Raw genomic sequence first — 18,862 nt, forward strand, 5'->3', positions numbered from 1 at the left:
GTTGCAGTATCTTAGTATTTGCTCCATACACTGGTTGAGTTGGGCTGAACCGATCATGCATGCGTACCTTAATTCCTCATCTTTCTCTTCACCATGGAACCCTCTGTATAAGCTTTAAAACCTTAATTTGGCCTTCATAATTATAATTTGATCACGTTTGCAATGTCAGTGTGTGGTCATTGCCAGGAGCCTATAGAAGTGTTCTAGTCTCTTCACGCGCCATTTCACACCCTGACTTCTGAATGCCTGCCTTAATGATGATCGCACCATCAATCTATTACCGCAATGTAGTACAGGAGCTTCCACGATAAAGGTCTAAGGTAAGATAAAGGCAAAGGAGGGCGCGAGGTATAGTGCATAAAATCTGCTGACCACTAAGACTATCTTCAGGAAGAGACCCAGTTAGCCCCAAAACATCGGAGCGCCTTCTTTCTGAGCCCTAGGCGGTGCTTGTTGGTTACTTTGTGTAACCGTAATATTTTAGAAGTCTGCATTTTAGGTCGAGCACTCTCTTTCGAGCTGATAGCGACAATTTGAAGAGTTTGTATGCTGGTAGCACACAAGCTTGAAGGATTTTACAATGGTATGGCGTCATACAGAAAGTGTTTTTGAATTGACGGTGTCATAGATATTTTGCTTAGCTTATCGTAATTGCCGAATTGATATTTTAGTTACTTTGCTAGCCGTGTAGCAGGCGGAGAACTGATATGGCGAAAGGATCCTTTCCATATGTTGGAGCCGACTCTGTTATCTGGTAGCATGAGAGGGTCCCGGATATTTCGGGCAAGTCTTTTTTTTTTTTTTTTTTTCAGTGCGATTTGTGATATTACGTGGTTACACGGGGCGCAACAGCCCTACAGTGTGTAATTTCAGCGTTCTGATCTAAATGGTCTACGAAAATTGCTCTTTAACAACATACACGAGGGATGTGAAACAAGCATTCATCATGAAGGATGAAATGAAAATAAAGAACGCAATTTCAAGCATACCTAACGAATGGGAACACTGACATTCATTTCTAATAGCGATGTTAATTAAGCGGCCTGAATTGGCCTGTCATTTATTTTCTTGAATATCACGGTCAGTATGGAACGCAGCTGTACTCGACAGAAGCTCGGGTTGGAAGTTAGGGTTGAAAAGCCCTCTCGAGGTAATGACGTCGAAATGAACGGGGTCAGCGTAAAGGTCATTCGAGAAATTCTCATTTTCTTGTCATTCGGAATGCAGGCAGCAGAAATACAAAAGCAGTGTAGCGCGTGTTAAAACCTGTATATAAACCACACAGTAAGAGGAGTTCCATCATAGCCGCTTGCCCGCCAACCAGCACAAGCCGTTAGCTAAGCCGCTCCTGCTACCTGCACAATGATATCTCTCAAGTCTATAGCTTTTTCAGCAGCGTTGCTGGTTGTGGCAATCTCAGGAGCGTCGGCTAGTCAAAGTAAGTGTTCTTTCTCGGTGTTTTTGTGTCGAGTACCCTCTGCCGCAGCTTTCACACGAGCAAGTTAAATTCTGACGCACGAATTATTTATATTCTAAAGCCTGTATTTGCTCATCACGCATGAATCTCAAAGCAAAAATGTCAGCTTTTCAGCAAAACCATTGTGATCGCCTCCATGCACAACTATGAGCGGGAGGTTCTTGTTCCATTGGGCTCCTTAAATTACATCAGCGTTGCATCTCAAAGATGGCTGCCTGTAATTCTCCGCCATCTGTTTCCACGCTGCAGCCTTGATGTTCTTAGCTGATGATACGTATTTATTATGTAACAGCAAGGGCAACAGTGGGTGCGTTAGGGTTAAGGCCATCCTTGGCTTACGCTATTGACTGTAACGGCCCCAGTTAACTACACATACCGACTTTCCTAGCAATATCTTCAGTGCAGCGGAGAAAAATGTTATTACACTTAAAAACCGTAATTTTAGAAATTGGTATGCTGGTACTGCAGGTGTACACCATATTGAAAATCTAGCAATAAATTAAGCGATAACAAAATGGACAGTTCTGCAGAATAATACGCAGCGGCATCTGTGAGGTAATAATAAACTGCAAGCAATAGGGAACGATGAGCTTAAAAAGACACCTTTATTTTTCTCTTTAATTTTGCAGCCCAATGCACAGAAGTTACCTTTCCCAACATCTTCCACTTCGGTGAGGTGAGTGCTCTGCCAGATTTTAGATTAGAAATTTCGGTTTTTAGATATTCTCTTTTTCTGCCATCATCTATACGTCCAAAGAGATTGTGAGGCTAGCGGTAATTGTTTTTCCTTTTTATAAATGTGTGCCTAATTAGGAAACGCTTCACGTCCACTTTTTTGCACAAACATAATTGCAGCTTTAAACCAGTAAACAGCAGTCTACGTGATAGCAAGTTGATAATCCGGCAGGACCTGCACTCTTCGTATTGAAGCTTGACACCAGCACTCATTTTAGAAAGGAAACATGACCTCGTAGCTAGATGTTGTAGTTCGATGTTTACCTGAACACGCTAGTTATTTCGCCAAGTTCTGGCGTATACAAGAAACAAAGATGAGCGGCATGGAACTGATTTGTGAAGACGTTTCAAAGTTATAAATATTCAATGGCAATATTTAACACCGGAAAGTGACTAGCTGTTCATGTTCTCAGCAGTTCGCGCAGGCGATCGTCTCTTTTTAACCTGGCAGAAGGAATAAGTTAAATTTGTTTCTCACCTGCTAATAAACTTCACTTCTTTGTTAAATACCTACCTGCATTACAAGTGTACTCTGTACGTCTAAGAGTACAGAATCTATAGTCAGCAAACACTCGCGGTGGTCTCTATTGCTGACAGGCCAAGTGCGAGTGACCGTGAAAAATAATGTGTTATGCAAAAACGTATTATTCACTCCTGGCCTAAAATTTCTTGCTGATTCGATTGGGGTGACAATTATAGGCAAGAAAGAAATGCTCCAATCAAGCTGGATTTGCCCATTACGTTTTTATTGAGTACGTTGACAAACTGCTCAGGTAACCTTTAACGAATAGAAACTTTATGCTCTTCCAGTGCATGAAAGAACCTCAAGACCTGTGCCATGGCCAAGTGAGTTATACCCGAATTTTATTTAATAGGTATTATAAAAATATCACCACTACTTCAATGTGCCAAATAACGCCGGATGTAACGCATAGCTAATTCTCGCATACAAAGCGTGAACACTAAAGAGGTTCAAGCCTGCGAATGTGTAATTAGTTCAACACAGTTACAAATAGGGCACATGGTTGTTTCCCTTATCAATGCGAAAGCATTTCCTGGCTCCTTGAAAGCGTGCGCAAGATCTATGGACAGGATGTGGGACCAGGAGATAATAACCACGATAAGAAAAAAATAAGAAAAATAACTAAACCGTGGGAACTCCAGGACTTCAACCCCTCCGTTACAAATCAAAGCGCGCAAACCATTACTCTATGCTGACTTCCCGAAAACGAGTTGATTTTTCTTGCGCAACTGAAGGACAACCGAGGGTGCTGGGGGAGAGTGCCTGAGCGAAAGTACCCCGGCGGCAGCAAGTAAAAGAACAGAAAAAAACAAAGATATATAGTAATATAAAATGAAGATAAGTCAAAATCAAAGAAACATGATTAAAACTAAAAAGGAAATCAGGTCATAATTAAAACTAGATTGCAATATATAATAGAGAAAGTACATTAAGCAAGTAAACTAAAGTGAAAGTAGAGTTGCTGACGTCAGAAAAGTAAAGAAACGCAGAGCGAACTCATAACGAGGCCAGACACAGAACTCGCAATACTTTCAAACCTCCACACGTGAAGAGACTTAACCTTTCCTTGTCACGAACGGACCGGTCAGAAACACTCGACAGCGAAGGGGCACCACTAGAAATTTTTTTCATCTGCGTATTATTTTAACTTACCTGCGTTTATCTCTAGATTTCATGTAAAACGTCACTCACAAGGCGAATCGCGCGACAGGCCGCCTTGAAAAGGAAATCATAAAAATAAAAACGGAACATGATATTTCACCGTATGCGCACGCTTATTAGCCATAAATCAATGCAGGCTCAAGAGCGACCATGGACGCTGCTTTCAGATGAAGTAGAAGTTCAAAATAGGTGTGTGATGTGCGAACACATTTAGGTTATCCTGAGCGCTTCATTATTCGGTTTCTTTGTTTCTTCTTTCCATCACAAGAGCGTCAAGGTTAGCAGCGAGAATGAAGGAGTTAACTATTCTTTTGCTTTCCATATGACCGGTTCATTTCATGCGAAGCATATATCCAACAAATCAACCAAATTAACCGTATTTACAAGCGCTAAAGGATTGGGGGTAACTGTTTTTATTACTGGGGTTACGGTCTGCTGATTTAGGCTGGCATGGCAGAAATTCAGTAATGATGACTGGCATATTTTTCTCCAGTCGGCGCACTGTTAAACGTGAATTACACGCAACAGACAAATAAAAATTGCGAGAAGGTACGATGAAAGTGCAGAAAATGAAGGCAGGATAATTGCGCTGTAAGGTTTGTTTCGCCTTTCATGTGAAATGTTTATTCATCAAGGAAACCATTTTTTTGGCATCGATTTCAAAGGAAGGAAAGCGTAGCAGAGGGCATAAGAAAATTAGGCAGGTGGATGAGGTTAAGAAGTTCAGGGATCAAGCCGGTGCAGCTAGCACAGGACCGGGTAAATTGGAGGAAAATGAGAGAGGCGTTCGCCCTGCAGTGTGTATATAGTCCTGATCACGTGGTCTGATGATGATTAATTTTTTCATGAAGGCAGATTTAATTGAAAAGTTACAAGGTCTCACAGTATATTTTTTAAGATGTGAACGGCGCAAGCCTAGTGGTATTAGTAGCAATCACTGGTAGTCAATAGAGTCATTACTGGCATTTTTAGTCATTTCTCGTTACTAGTCCGGTACAGTTACGGTACTAGAAGCCGTTACTGTTGTTGGACATACTAGTCATTACAATTTATTAGTAGTCATTAAAAGTCATTAGAAATCACTTTAGTCACTTCTACTCATTACTAAGCATTCTTAGTTATTTTTAACAAATTGTGGTCACAAGTTGTTCTTCGACATGTTGTTTATTACAAGTCATTGGCAGTCAATACAAACCATTTTAGTCAGTTGTTGTTAGACATATTGGTCATTACAAGTCCTCAGTAGTCATTGCATAAGTCATTATAGGTCATTTTAGTCATTAGTGTTATCATTAGGCATTTTTGTCACTTCTAATCAATTTTAGGCTTTACAAGTCGTCGTTAGATATAAGGGTCATTATATGTCGCTATCAGTCAATATTGGTCAATACTGGCCATATAACATCTTTCAATCTCTACTATACCTTCTATTTATCACTACCTTTTTCTGTCATTTTACTGCTTTCTTAATCTGTCTGTTATAGGTCTTCACACGGCGGACATTTCCTGATGTCCCGTCCGGCGGTCACTTTCTGCCATGACGAGCCTAGAAAGGGTTTTCAAAACGGGAGCTCTTAGAGGAGATAAAGAATAAATACTAGGCAAGGAAGAAAGCCGCTCTCCAAAACAAGCTGCGGTGACGCGTAGTGCAGTCGCAGATCTTCGAGACTACCCAATACCTCTGTCCTTTAGTTGGACGAAGTGAGGGGTTCTGGTATGCCGTCGATTCGGTCATTTACTGCATGTGTACAGTATAAACGTAGAGCGAAAAAAAAAACACGCACAGACAGAGTAACAGATTAATGTACGATATGCACCAACTTGCCCAGAAAGAAGTTTTAATGACCTTTACTCTGTGTGGTTTAGATGGAGGCACAAAAGGCGCTAAAGCTTCAGATTTCAGTTCATGCGAAATAAGGCGCATTTTGCCACCAAAACAAAAATACTGAGGCGTAACAGAACAATAGTTTAGGAATTTGCAACCCGCACATATATTAAGGAAATTTTCGCAGTCACTTTTCAAAGCAAGGAAGCACTTGGGAGAGGGGGGGGGGGAAGGGTACAGGCAGTGCATCGGTTTCTGCTAGTAGGTTTGCGCATGAGTGACCATGAAGAGTTCTTGACAGGTCCGAAAATATTAATTCATTCTTAACACTGATCGTTTCTCTGACTCTTCTTCAGGGCAGTGTGGCTGAAGTTGTAGGGAACATCTTCATCGTAAGTACTTCTTTTACTGCGCAACATTTTGATTTTCTCCTTTGCACGTGATAAGTGTTACAGCCGCTAGCGCTGGTGCGCGATCAAGTGCGCATGGGCTCTCTGACTCTCAGATATTAATGTTATGCAGGCAAACTTATTCGAGATGTGAGAATTACAATCAAATATTAGTCAAAACAGAGAGTCAAAGGTGCCTTCCGTGGGGTTTTTTGATGCATGCATAAGAATGTGCTCGAACAAAACTGCCAAATTGTTCAGTTGATGATTGCTGCAGGTGTTTTGAGAACTGATTTAGAAGTACGGTCAAATGATGCAGAGATTACCCGATTACCCACTGATGAAACCACAAATGGGAGGCTTGGTACTTAAGAGACAGCGCCTGCCTACAGAATACAGTAGGCAAGGGTCTTAAGGCGGGAATGGAGCTTCGGTGTTGATACTTTAAAAAAATGCACCTTTTCGATCGGGCCGAATTAAGACCCCTTCAGGTGATGGGCAGTGCACAGAATGCGACAGTTTGTTCAAGGACAGAAGTTACCTTAAGAAAAAGCCTCAAGTGCTGTGGCATGCTACATTGTAGATTGCGGATTGATTTCTGAGCACGTTTCTGGTTGACCTTTCATCATCTGTCGACAGTTGATACGAGCGTTAATCGTCAACTATTCTTATGAGCTGTTTTCAGGCCTATGAAAATGTCGCTCACGAGTGAAGTTGTTGTCTGTAATGGAAAATGTAAGCTCTTAATGAGGTGGACTTTGCGTGTTCTGCATTAACAACGGTATCGCTTATTGGAATAAAACTTTCAATGCGTGTTAGAGAGCTGTAAGTTATTGTTAGCACCGGCTCTCCTTTTACAAAGCGCAACTAAAGCTCAAACCTGGGTTTCGATCTTTTCAGTGCGGCATCAACGGCATTGAACATTTGGACTTTGGATCACAGCTCTACCTCCTTGAAGGATTGATGTCGACAGCTCTGCAACGCTTCGGGATGGGTGCGCTAATTCTGATTGGTTATAAAGATGTACCTGCGTTACCGAGCGACATGCTTCAGTATTCCATTCACTTTTTATGTGAGGGTTGGAGGTGGGATGATTTATTTATCAGGTATCTTTCTACAGGTATGTCAATACTATCGCTTACGCCCACCTGCTTAACAACTTGCTATTTTAACGGAACAAAAACGGCCACCTTGGAGCTTAAGCCGGCCAGCACCACCGTGTCGTAAGAGACAAGTTCACCAATGCCCTTGCCTTTGTATTTCTGCCCTCTCAAATGAGAAAGCTTACAAGTTGATGTCATTCGATTAAAATCTCTTGCACATTAAAGCTTTACCAGGTCGCCAGAACCCTAGTGAGCAGACACCATATTGGATGCTCAAAGAACGTTCTCCACATGTTGCATACTGATTATCATCCACAAATTTTTCTTTGTACGACGTACAGTCTGGTTGGCCTGACGTACCAGTACGGCTCACAATGAATAACAAAGTGCACTGTGTTGGCTGCAGCGGTGGATGCGTAGCTGTGTGAAAAGACATGCATCTGTGCATAACTTTATGGGGGACTCTTATGCTCCGCCTTTGGCGTATTACGTGATAGCCTTATTGGCTACCTTCTGTGGCTCCTCAAGCAGTTCCTCCTCCGAGTACGTGTAGCTTCTCAGGGGTAATGTGCTAAGTTAGCTAGCTGTGAGGCGTAAATGGCTACACGACATAAAGCCCTGCCTTGAACGTCCCTGCGTATAGTAAGGGTACTCGCTATAAATATCCTTGAAATGTCAATTCCTTTCTCCCGAGATAAACACTATAGCTAAATAGTCGATTGGTGATACATACTTAAGGGAAACAGCGTAAAAGACGAAACAGGAGCAGGAGAACCACAGGACGAGCGCTGACTCCCATCAGAAGCAGCTACGTTTTGACAGCATGCGCGGCCGTTAGGTCCCATTCCGTTCTCAGCCTTGTCGCCTGTCAACTACTATTAATAAAAATACACAACACTCGCCTACGAAGTTAAAGATGGTAGAAAATGGTATAAGAGCAGACATAGAAGGGCATAGAAAAAGAGCGCTGCCGCTCCTCCTGAACCTTTCTTGGCTGAAGTGATGAGCGAATCATTTATCTAGGTGCTATATTTACTGAAATCCTGATCTTATGCGCTGCTCGGTTTCGTATTAACACAGAGTTAATGTAGTTGAGATGCGCACGATTGGCGATTCATTCTACACGATGGCAGTACTGTCGCTTTGTTGAGCACATCGCGCAAACGAATAGGGACGCTCATGCCAAAACGTCAAGCCCATATGTAACCTCTCAACCACGGCGTTATCACTGTCAATCGCCTGATACTCTTTTTTACCCCGGGCGCTGTAGGTTCTATGGTGAACAGCATCTTCACTCTCTGCAAGACCGTCGGTGGCACGGCAAACGGCATGGCCAACATCGCCAACGGTTTCTTTGGCGGCATATTCTCACCGTTTATCAACGCCGCCAAGTCCGTTCTGCCGCTCGGTGACTGTAGCGGCTTGAATGTAGGTAAAGAAATCATGTGCGGTCAGCCCGTTGTCTTCGAGTTTCCCGGTGGGCTGGACTTCGGAAAGGTCTGTACCCCAATTCAGCGTCGTTGTCAAGAAACTTCCCCTCCCCTCTCTTCGCTGATTTGTGCAGTGCTGCTTTCGACTTTGAGCTATTTAGGGCGATTTCGTTCTTGTCTTTGATAATTTTAGAATACACGTTGAATGTTTCAGTTCAGTTCAATTCAGTCGTTCAGTCGTGTCCGACTCTTCGTGACCCTATGGACCATGTCACGCCACGCTTTCCGGTCTCTCACTATCTTCCTAACGTCACATAACTTCATCTGCAGTGCCTCAAGGATGCCATCTAACCATCGCGTTCGCTGCCTACCCCCTTTTTTTTTTTCAGTAGTTGCTCATTATTCAAGGCGCTCCTTTCGTCTGAAAATTCGCATGTGATGTAATCGGTGCTTTTTTATTGTAGTTTATTAGGGACAGCAAAAAAAGAAAGAGAAAAAAAGAATCAGTTCAGTCACAGGTGAAAGTGTTGAGGAGGAGAGTGCCATAGTGGGGACTGTGCCATGTTAGTGCACGTTAAAGATCGGCAGGTGGACGAAATTACTTTGTAGCACTACGGCATCTCTTTCTATTTTTGCGCTTTAATTCCCACCTTCCTCCCTTCATTTAGGGTGCGGTTCAAGTGTCCACAAAAAGTGTGTGACAGGTACCGCCCCCTTAGTTTTTTGTGAACCAAATGTTATTGTGTTATTGGGGACTGGGAAGGGAGACGACGAGCAGCAGTTTGGATTGCGAGGCAATTTCTTGCCTAAATTTCAGAAAAATTGTAAGGCATCAAAAAGAAAACCTTGCTCCCGGAAGCGGGGAAACGTTTGGCGTCGCATTTATTTCTCTGCTATGAAATACTACTGCGTAATGTTTAATTGGAGCAACTTTGTTTTCATTCCCAGTGCGTCAACGAGACTCTGTCGATTTGCGTTGGTACTCAGACTAACCAGGTAGGTGATATTTTTGGTTTATTCGGCTACTAGGCTATTTCATGCATATACAGGGTCTTGAATATTTGGGGGCTGTAATTTAAAAAAAAATCCTATGCAAAATATACTACCCCATTCGAGCTGAATTAACATTCACAAAGTGGCAAAATATCGTCTACGTTATCTGATAAGTGATTCAACATCGGTACTTGCCTAGATTTTCCGAAATCGAGAAAAAACTGCTCTCGGCGGCGTGCACAATTTTCGCAGAAGAGAGTCGAAAAGCTGTTTTGACATGGTGCGTCATCTGTCGGGCAGCGAGGCAAGCGCGCCAACGGCCGGGATGGAGCTTGTCTCAATGCACGACAGATGACGCATCATGTCAAAATAGCTTTTCGACTTTCTCCTGCGAAAATTGTGCACGCCACCGAGAGCAGTTTTTTCTCGATTTCGGAAAATCTAGGCAAGTACCGATGCTGAATCACTTATCAGATAACGTAGACTATATTTTGCTATTTTGTGAACGTTATTTTAGCTCGAATGGGGCAGTAGATTTTGCATAGGAATTTTATAAATCCCAGCCCCCAAATATTCAAGACCCTGTATAGGTAAACAATAGAGCAGTAAATGACAACAGCCCGGGTAAAGTTTTACTTTATGACGTGCACACACACGCTTATGTTCTTTGATTGTGTTCACTTTCTCCCCTTCAGGCTTCATTGCCTAGTAGTGCAGAGTAGGTACTAAAGCAGCGAATCCTTGTGTAATGCTGAATTATTGATTTCATAACGTTTTGGTCAGTCTTGTCCAATATTTTGTCCTGCAGGCCCAAGTGATCGAGCAGTTTTTCCAGACGATAACCGTGAGTAACCATCTAGCTCATATTCAGATCTCCTTTGCCGTTTCGCTGACTTAATCACTAGCCAACCTGCACAGGTGTCTTCCGAACTAACGTGTAAGCATGTCCTAATCGGTTTCATTATAAGGATCGCAGCACGAACGATGGCCCCGGAGTCCATTTAGCATATTCCGGAAGAAGTATAAACAGCAATCATTTGAATACTTTCTCTTTAAGCATGCAAGGATCTTTAAATAAGACTGTACACATTACGAACACGCAGCTCTTATCTGACATTTTCTATTTAGCGCGGTTTTTGCATGAGTAAAGAGAGTTTAGCACATTTCTCAATCTATATAGGTTGGGTTTTGTGCCTATTTAATCACTCGGAAATATCGTCTAAATAAATAACGGTGATAATAAAAGCATACCTTCACGCAGTTCCTTTTAAGATAAACTGTATCCATGATTCCCAGCCGATCGATATGAATTTATATAAATTTTTACAAATGCTGCCCTTTTTTTTTTTCAGTTTAGGCTGATTGTACTGTTTGGAACAAAAAAGCGCACAAACATGTTAAAATTTACATTGTTGTGTTTTGTGAGAAAACAAAAGAATTGGTATTGATTGAGTTGCGGATATGATATGCATTCGAAAAAATAGGTCCTGCATCCTTAGAAACAGGACGAAAAGAGGGAAAACAGAAATTACCTTACGGTATAAGGTGTTCTCCGACGGTAGGCAGCGTTTTAATGAAATGGAAAGGTGTCGAGACTCGTCACAACAGGCGTCCCAAAGCGATAAAGCAATTTGTACTTCCTAGTACCAGCGCGTCTTCTAAGCTTGCCGCCACTGTTATGTTATATTTTACCTTATAACGTTTTACGCAACTAGAGCCGGTGCATTTTAAGCAAAGCGAAGAAATTGCATGTTCTTTTACTGGTGACATCACTGCCTTGTACTTTGAAACTTTGATATAACCGGAGTTTATCACTCTTCCCAGTGCGTCTTCACTAGCGTGCTCACCAACTCTCCTGCCGAAACTGCGGACGCCCTCGTGTGCACAGTCATCAAGGCCTTTGTTCAGTTTCTTAACGCCGGACCTTTCAAAATTGTAGGAACTTTCGTGAGCCAACTGGAAAAAGCCATCGGATATAAATGTGAGTAGTCACTTTCATCCTATTATGGGTAAATTCGACATGCTTATATATTTTTACTCGTCTCAGTGTCACCCAGACAGTCGCACGTTTCCTTTTAATACGCTTCGCACCTACCCTTTCAATGTAAGGTACCGAATGTTTCACCTGGAGTAGGAAGGCTGCTATATCACGGGAAGGTACGATTGAAGGGCGAATGGGGCGAATTTAACTATACAATATATGACAGCACATCCGGTGAAGTTAATCAATGCACTCTGCCCCTTACAACGCCATTTTAATAAATTTGTGGATCTGCCCTGGCTAAGACAAGTGCAATGGATCGCTGCATTTTACAAGTATCACGCCGAGTACAAAAAAGCCTTAAAAGCCACCTTAAAGTGGAGGGGCGAGCTCCAACCTGTGGACGTGAGCCTTTCGACTATGGGGTCGCAGATAACGACCGTACTCGAAAGAGTTGTATAGTGCATTATCCTCATATAAAATTTATCAGATATAATGTCACACAATAATGCACAAATCTCCTACAATGTCATAAATTGTCTTACACGTTGTAAGCCATGACACTTGAAATGCACGTAGTCATAATCTGATTGTAATAAACATTGCCATGGTGTTCCAGGTGTAATGTACGATAGAGAGCATGGCGCCTTTGTGTATTAGGACTTCATAAGCCTTATTTAAAGTGCGCCCTGCTTTGGAAATGAGAGGGAAGCATAGAGTGTACCGGTGGACTTTTGAAAATCAAGCTGTTGGCAAAACTTCTCTCATCATCAGCTTCGAAATGAGGCACGATTGCTGCCGCAAAATAATCTATTCAATTTGCAAGGTTGATTCCTTCTGGGCGTTCAAGGACACTGATTTGAGATAAATTCTTGGACAGTTGCTGGGAAAGCGTTTTTGAAGGTACATTTTTTTTTTTTCATATGTTATACAACTTCCCGACCCCCGTCAATGTATCCACAGATTTCACCACGGCAGGATTCTAGTTTTGCAAATAATTTTAATAACGCGGTTCATCGGTCTTATAAGGTAATTTTAATTGCTCGTTGAGAGCATGGGGTACACTTCAGAAGCAAAATCGTGCTCTCCATCTGAGGGTTAGACAATTTCAAATCTATAGCGTCCTAATGCGTCCCCTAATATTCTACGGCGCATAAAAGTATTTCAAAACACACCTCATTCATTTTCTACTGTGACCTAATCACTTCCTGCGATAGCCGCACAAATTTCAGCATCAAAAATTGGCCAAGTATACTGGGCGCTTCGACAATTTCTAGCAATACTTTCATAATAGTATCTCGTCATACTGAAAAGTCGCTTTACAAGGTTTTACAAAAGCAACGCAATAGTTTTTATGATAGCTTTAGGTATTCATTGCGAGCGCAGGAAATATTTAAAAGCAACTTCTTCCAAGTCTAGGAAAATGAGACCAACCCCATAGTCATACAAATACAAATACTATTTTACGATGTCTCAACGTCTTCAGAAACAAATGTGTTGCATTATTCATGACCTGCGTTTGCACCGGGATCGTCTTAGCAGTCATTATAGAGATACACACAATTGGATAATTTGCAAAATAAGGTGAAGCGTAGGGACTAATCAGTTGTCAAAGCATGTGTTATTTGATTATCCGATTGGTGATTCCTGCGTGGCCATGCAGTGACTATTTACAGCATGCTATTATAACCTTTCTGAGTGTTTCACCGTCGAGAGTTTGCAGTTCCTGGCGACTATACATACCAATATGTGTCAACAGCACTGCGATGAAGTGCACTCAAATATGCAAAAGTTCTACGTGTAGACCACTCCGCAAAATGTTTAGAATTCGTGCTTCTACTAACGTATCGGGAGAAGTTGCCTAAAACAACGATCTAAGGAGAAATGTCAAAATGAAAGTTAACTTAGTAGGCCAAGGTAACTGAGCGTTGACTATGCTATCAATATGCGTTGAAAAATATCATCGATCACACCGGTTCCCAATAAAAACGAGCTGAATTGCAATGACTAAACGCCATCATTTCCAGATTACACGGTTTACTATAACAACCACACTGGTGAGGTTTGCGGGGCAAAATATTAACTGTGGTTGCTTTTTGGTGTCTTTACAGGTATATAGACATTTCTGCGATCATCGCCTTCCCGGGTGATTGAAATAAAATCAATGTACCTCTCGAATGGCTCATGGTAAAACCGATTCGTTTTATCTAGGGCCAAAAATAAAGCTTTCCTCGAGTTCTGCAACTACTTAGTGTTATCATATTTCTTGTGCTGCAGTGGTCGGTACCACCGGACTGCACATTTATTGCGCAGTAATGACTGACGGCTTTGTCAAGAGGATTCGATAATAAAGCGCATAATGGGCAGCAGATCGGAACAAATGTGTAAGTGGCAACAAAACAAAAATGGTACTGTTGAGGACATTTTGGATTATTTAATTCTAGCGGGATAGCAAGACTGACAAAAACATCTCAGAACGATGGCGACGAAAGAGTCTTACAACACAACAGTTGCAATAATATAACCCTGTGTTTTTTGCGCACTTAGCTAGAAAACGTGGCGGTGGCGGTGGTCCTGGTCGTCAGGTTTTGTGGTTGCCGTTGGCGTAAGTTGCTTTGCTTCATCAGAAATTGAAAGCCTTATTTTAGGCCAGCAATTTAGCACACCTGTTGTAGTATCTAGGTTTCAAAATCCGAAGCGGAAAGTGTGGTGCGGCCGTCATTTTCTCAACTCGGGGTTCATAACCATTTTGATGCCAAGCGCGATAAAGGGCATAATAAGAAAGATGTGCGGACGCATGTCGCGCACGCAAAAGAGCTCGAAGAACTATGAGTATACTTCTGAAGTACAGAATATTGGGAGAGTTGGTTTACCTTCACCAATTTAGTGAGAATTGCACAAAGACAATGCCTCTAAATATCAAATGCAAACCAACTCACACAGCTGACCATCCTTCTCAATGTATTTGATATTTCACTTAGCTCTTAAGGGAGGAGGAGGAAGATGAGGAGGAAAGGCAGGGAGGTTAACCAGTAAAAGCAACCGGTTTGCTACCCTGCACTGGGGGAAGGGGATGAGTGGATATGAAAGTTGTGAGAGAGGGATAGTTGAAGTTAATACAGTCACATAACAGACACGCCACATCACACCACGTTACAGTCATGTCATAGCAAACTCATAGTCTTTCGATTAGGCCTGTGCTTCTCATAAAGCGGAGCAGTGCCTGGGAGGCCTTCGCCGCAGACGATAGCCGTAGCCAGGGACCTAAAATTTTAATTTCGGTCAATGGGCGTCCATCTAGATGCTCCAGCGTACGGCACAGACACTGCCTATCCTTACTGTATATCGGGCAGTCACAAAGAATATGGCCTATAGACTCGTCGCATCCACAGCTTGTAAATGCAGGGCTGTTTGCCATGCCTATCATAAAAGAATACGAGTTGTGAATGCTGCGCCAACCCACAGGCGCCATCTCTAAAACATCCCAGGGGCCAACAACAGAGATGCGAGGTGGCCAAGAAGAGGGCCAGGAAGGAACCACCCCACCAAAGTTGGCCCTAACCAACCTGAGTAGCAAGATTTTGCCGTGAGAATCCGGAATGCAGACGTCTCAGCATTTTGAATGGCAGCGCAGATAGCCTGAGGGCCCCCTTAAAGCTATTGCGCCTTATACCAGAAAATGGAGCTTAAGTGCACCCCGAGATCATGTCATGAACAAGGTATTGTCAAGTAGATATATTAGTGCAAGTGGCAAAGGCCACCTTAGGGCACTACAACATGCTCTGCCGCGGGCAGCTTTCCAAGGCGACACCACATTCAAGTGACAATTTCTTGAACACAAGCGTAAAGATTCTGAGGGACCCTCAACGCTATGACATGTGGCCGTAAAAGCTAAGTGCCGCCAGATCTGTTTGCACGTTGAGGAAAAAAAGTTCCCCACGGTTACGTCACTTCCTAATGAAAAATGTGAGCACAGCTCATCAGCTATTTCACCTTTTAGATAGATTGAGGCAACGATTTTGAGCAAGACACGTATGCACAATTACAGACTTTTTAGAAGATTTTCACACGTATTCCTTCAAGAAACACTCCACTAACAGTTCTTGGCTGTCAAGAAAGAAGCTTTCTGGTCGGAGAAATGAAGAGAGCAATTGAGTTATCGGGAGGTTGCGGGAGGCAGCGTGTGGGCCCATAGAAACGTTGCACGACGAACAGATAGCAGCGACTGACTGATGATGCTGTCGGCGCTAGCGAGTGAGAACGGGATGCACGCACCGTGATCCGCTGATAGCGAGCCGGCGTTTCGGCAACGGGAGAGCACCCTCGCCGCCACGAAGGAAGAGGGGAGGACCCCCTCCTCCTCTTTCTGCATGGCGGCGACGGTCTTCTACGCAGTCACGTTGTCTTGACACGCTAGCGGCGTCAGCGGAATCACTCCTTGTGGCCTTGTGGTGCCGTGCAGGATGCAACTCTCCGGACTGGCTTGGTCACATTCTTCAGACCTGCGAAAGAACCCACAGTGCAAGACGACGGCGCCACGATGTGATGGTGAGATATCTAGCGCGGAGACTCCAAGAAAAAAGATTGGAGCGTGCGAGTGGAGCCAGTGTTCACCTCCAGTTTGGGCAAGCAAATCCCTGACTTGGTACTCACAAGGGGGAGCCAGGCAGTGGTGCTGGATGTTCAGCTGGTGAGCACTCGGGTTGCCCTGATGGACGCACACTTCGCCAAGAAGGCGAAGTACTCCAACAGTGACCTGCTGGCACAGATTTCGTCAGACCCCGTCGTGGTGACAACGGCGACTTTGAATTACTGTGGATGCGGGGCCAAGCCAAGTGTGGACGGACTGAAAGATCTTAGACTTGGTACGAATAACTTTGTGATCCTGACGCTCCGCTGCCTCCAGGGGGGGGGGGGGGGGCTTCGTGCCTTCAGAATTCATCAAAAGATGACCACCGTATCGAGTTTAGTGGTGTTGCGAGGCCACCCGCTCTCTTCAGCACGGCACGGAAGTGGCAATTAAAGTTGGGGTAGCACTGCCCCTATTCACAACTACAGTGCTCATGCTTTCCCTCAGATTGTCAAAAGGAAAAGTTGAAAAAAAAAAAAAAATAGAGCATTCGCCTCGTGTTCGGGAGGTACCAGGTTCCATCCCTGGTGCCGCCGGTTACCCACTGGCTTTTCAATGGGGACAAGCTTTCCTCCGGCCTGGTGCTCCGCTTTTTGGGGTGAATTGTTTGAAAAAGGGGTCATAGGTCTCAAATAGCTGCTCCGATCTATCAGTGATCCGTTCCGCCATCGGACAACAATAAATCCGCCTTGTGCGGCAAAAACCCATCATGTGGCCCTTCTTTATACAGAGTTGGTGGCCCATATGCCTTCTACTGATACGGAGAGCCTGCTCCCAGTCAATCCCCCTGAGAAACCAGGCGGGTAGGTCGGGGGCTACCCAACCACTTTTAAGTGGTTGGGTAGCCGGCGGAGGGATAATTGAACATCGCTCCTCCCGCAGCCGAGACAGGCGACCAAACCACTGTGCCATGACTGAGTCGATAACAGCCGGCGACGAGGGCGGGACGGGGACGGCCTGCGATGGTCGTCGGCTGGATCGCCGAGTATCGTCTCGGCACGAATGCTTCATGGGACGAGTACTTCGAGCGCCTGGAAATATTCTGCGAAGCGAACCAGATAACGAAGGAAGAGCAGAAGAGGGAAGTCCTGCTAAGTTGTTGCGGTGAAGAAGTGTACGGGCTCATCGACACTTTGGTGAAGCCAGGAAGACCGATAACAGCGACTTACGGCGAAATTAGGACAGCAGTTCGCGAGCACCTGCATCCAAGGCCTTCACAGCTGTACGCAAAATTTTTCTTCTACAGAAGAAACCACGCTGCCGAGGAATCGGTTGCGGACTACGTCACGGTGCTGCGAAAGCTAGCCGAAGAATGCGGGTTCAGCGACAGGCAACTCCCACTGGACATCATGATGCGAGATCGTTTCGTATGTGGTCTCCAAAACGAAGGAGTTCAGCAGCGACTACTCGCAGAAAGCGACCTTAAATTTACGGTTGCATAGGACTTGGCCGCGACCGCAGAAGCAACAGCCAAGCAACAGCAAGACATACGGAAGCAAGGCCGAGAAGAGACAGCGGACAACCAGGGTGTGATACAGGTAACCCGCCTGAAGCAAGACTTCACGAGAGAGAGCTGGAACTGCTCCCGGTGCAACGGTAAGCTCGCTCCTCATTTATGCCGTTTTAGAAAAGCGATATGCTTCAAATGCAAAAACGTTGGTCACATAGCGAAGGCTTGTCCTTCAAAAGACTGGCGAGGCCCAGGAGACCATACGTCAGGAAAAGAGGGGCACAAAAGTGCAAGGGCGTTTACGAAACGTGTGCATTATTTTCACTCTGCGAAATGAACAAACACGGCTAAAAGTAGTAATTGAAGGACTTAAAGGCCCGATGGAGCTCGATTCCGGAGTGAGGACACTTTTCGAGCAATCGAGGGAAACGGATGTAAAATTCCGCTGAAAGATTCTGGAACAACCATCGTAACTTAGCCCAAAGAGGTGTTACCGGTTTTGGATCGTGCAATAGGTTTCTGGAATTCAAAGGCCGGAAGGCAAAGCTACCTTTGCTGATAGTAAAGAAGCAAGGCAACAACCTTATTGGACGAAACTGGTTTACTTCGTTAGGCTTTGGTTTGCGAGGAATCCAACAAATGAATGTGAAAGACGTTCCTTCATGATTTTGTGAAGTGTTTCTCAGGAACCTTCTTGGCTTTAACGGAACCCAGTTCATATCGAACTGAAAGACGACGCTCAGCTGGTGTTTCTCAAAAGTCGACCAGTGGCACTGGCACTCAAGAATGCCGTGGCAAAAAATTGACCACTTGGTACCACAAGGCGTATGGGAACCCGTTGAATACTCAAACTGGGCTACGCCACTGGTAGTGGTAAGAAAAAAAGACGGCACTTTGCGTTTGTGTGGCGACTATCGTAGCACAGTAAACAAAGCTCTAAAAAACAGCAGGTACCCACTGCCCACTACAATGGAAATGCAGACTGCTTTGGGTTCTAGCAAGTGATTTACTAAGCTAGATCTAGCCCAGGCTTATTAACAGCTTACGCTAGACGACCAGTTGGCTGAGTTGCTCACAGTTAACACGATAAAAGGAATTTTCAAGGTTAAACGTCTATCGTTTGGAATTTCAGTGGCTCCCTGGGTGTTCCAACGCGTCATCGACA

General features: G+C 44.0%; 1 protein-coding gene and 1 pseudogene across 1 annotated transcript; both read left to right on the top strand.

Moving 5' to 3' along the window:
- Positions 1 to 3,004: 3,004 nt before the first annotated feature.
- On the top strand, positions 3,005 to 13,864 carry LOC146189414 (uncharacterized). Its single transcript, XM_084604244.1, has 8 exons — positions 3,005 to 3,058; positions 6,078 to 6,113; positions 7,011 to 7,104; positions 8,484 to 8,710; positions 9,592 to 9,639; positions 10,445 to 10,480; positions 11,461 to 11,617; positions 13,729 to 13,864. The coding sequence occupies exons 1-8, from the start codon at positions 3,011 to 3,013 to the stop codon at positions 13,734 to 13,736; spliced, it is 654 nt and encodes a 217-aa protein (XP_084460370.1). The 5' UTR covers positions 3,005 to 3,010; the 3' UTR covers positions 13,737 to 13,864.
- A 3,345-nt stretch (positions 13,865 to 17,209) lies between these two features.
- Positions 17,210 to 18,568, top strand: LOC146189415 (uncharacterized; annotated as a pseudogene).
- Positions 18,569 to 18,862: the final 294 nt, after the last annotated feature.

Source organism: Amblyomma maculatum, chromosome 5, assembly GCF_055883805.1.
Source record: "Amblyomma maculatum isolate TAMU_Amacu chromosome 5, ASM5588380v1, whole genome shotgun sequence".
Lineage (NCBI taxonomy): Eukaryota > Metazoa > Arthropoda > Arachnida > Ixodida > Ixodidae > Amblyomma > Amblyomma maculatum.

Excerpts from the sequence above, each read along its gene's own strand:
- LOC146189414 (XM_084604244.1), top strand. The coding sequence starts at position 3,011 with ATGCTCTTCCAGTGCATGAAAGAACCTCAAGACCTGTGCCATGGCCAA. Across the intron at positions 3,059-6,077 it reads AAGACCTGTGCCATGGCCAA|GGCAGTGTGGCTGAAGTTGT; the intron begins GTGAGTTATACC and ends ACTCTTCTTCAG. Across the intron at positions 10,481-11,460 it reads AGTTTTTCCAGACGATAACC|TGCGTCTTCACTAGCGTGCT; the intron begins GTGAGTAACCAT and ends CACTCTTCCCAG.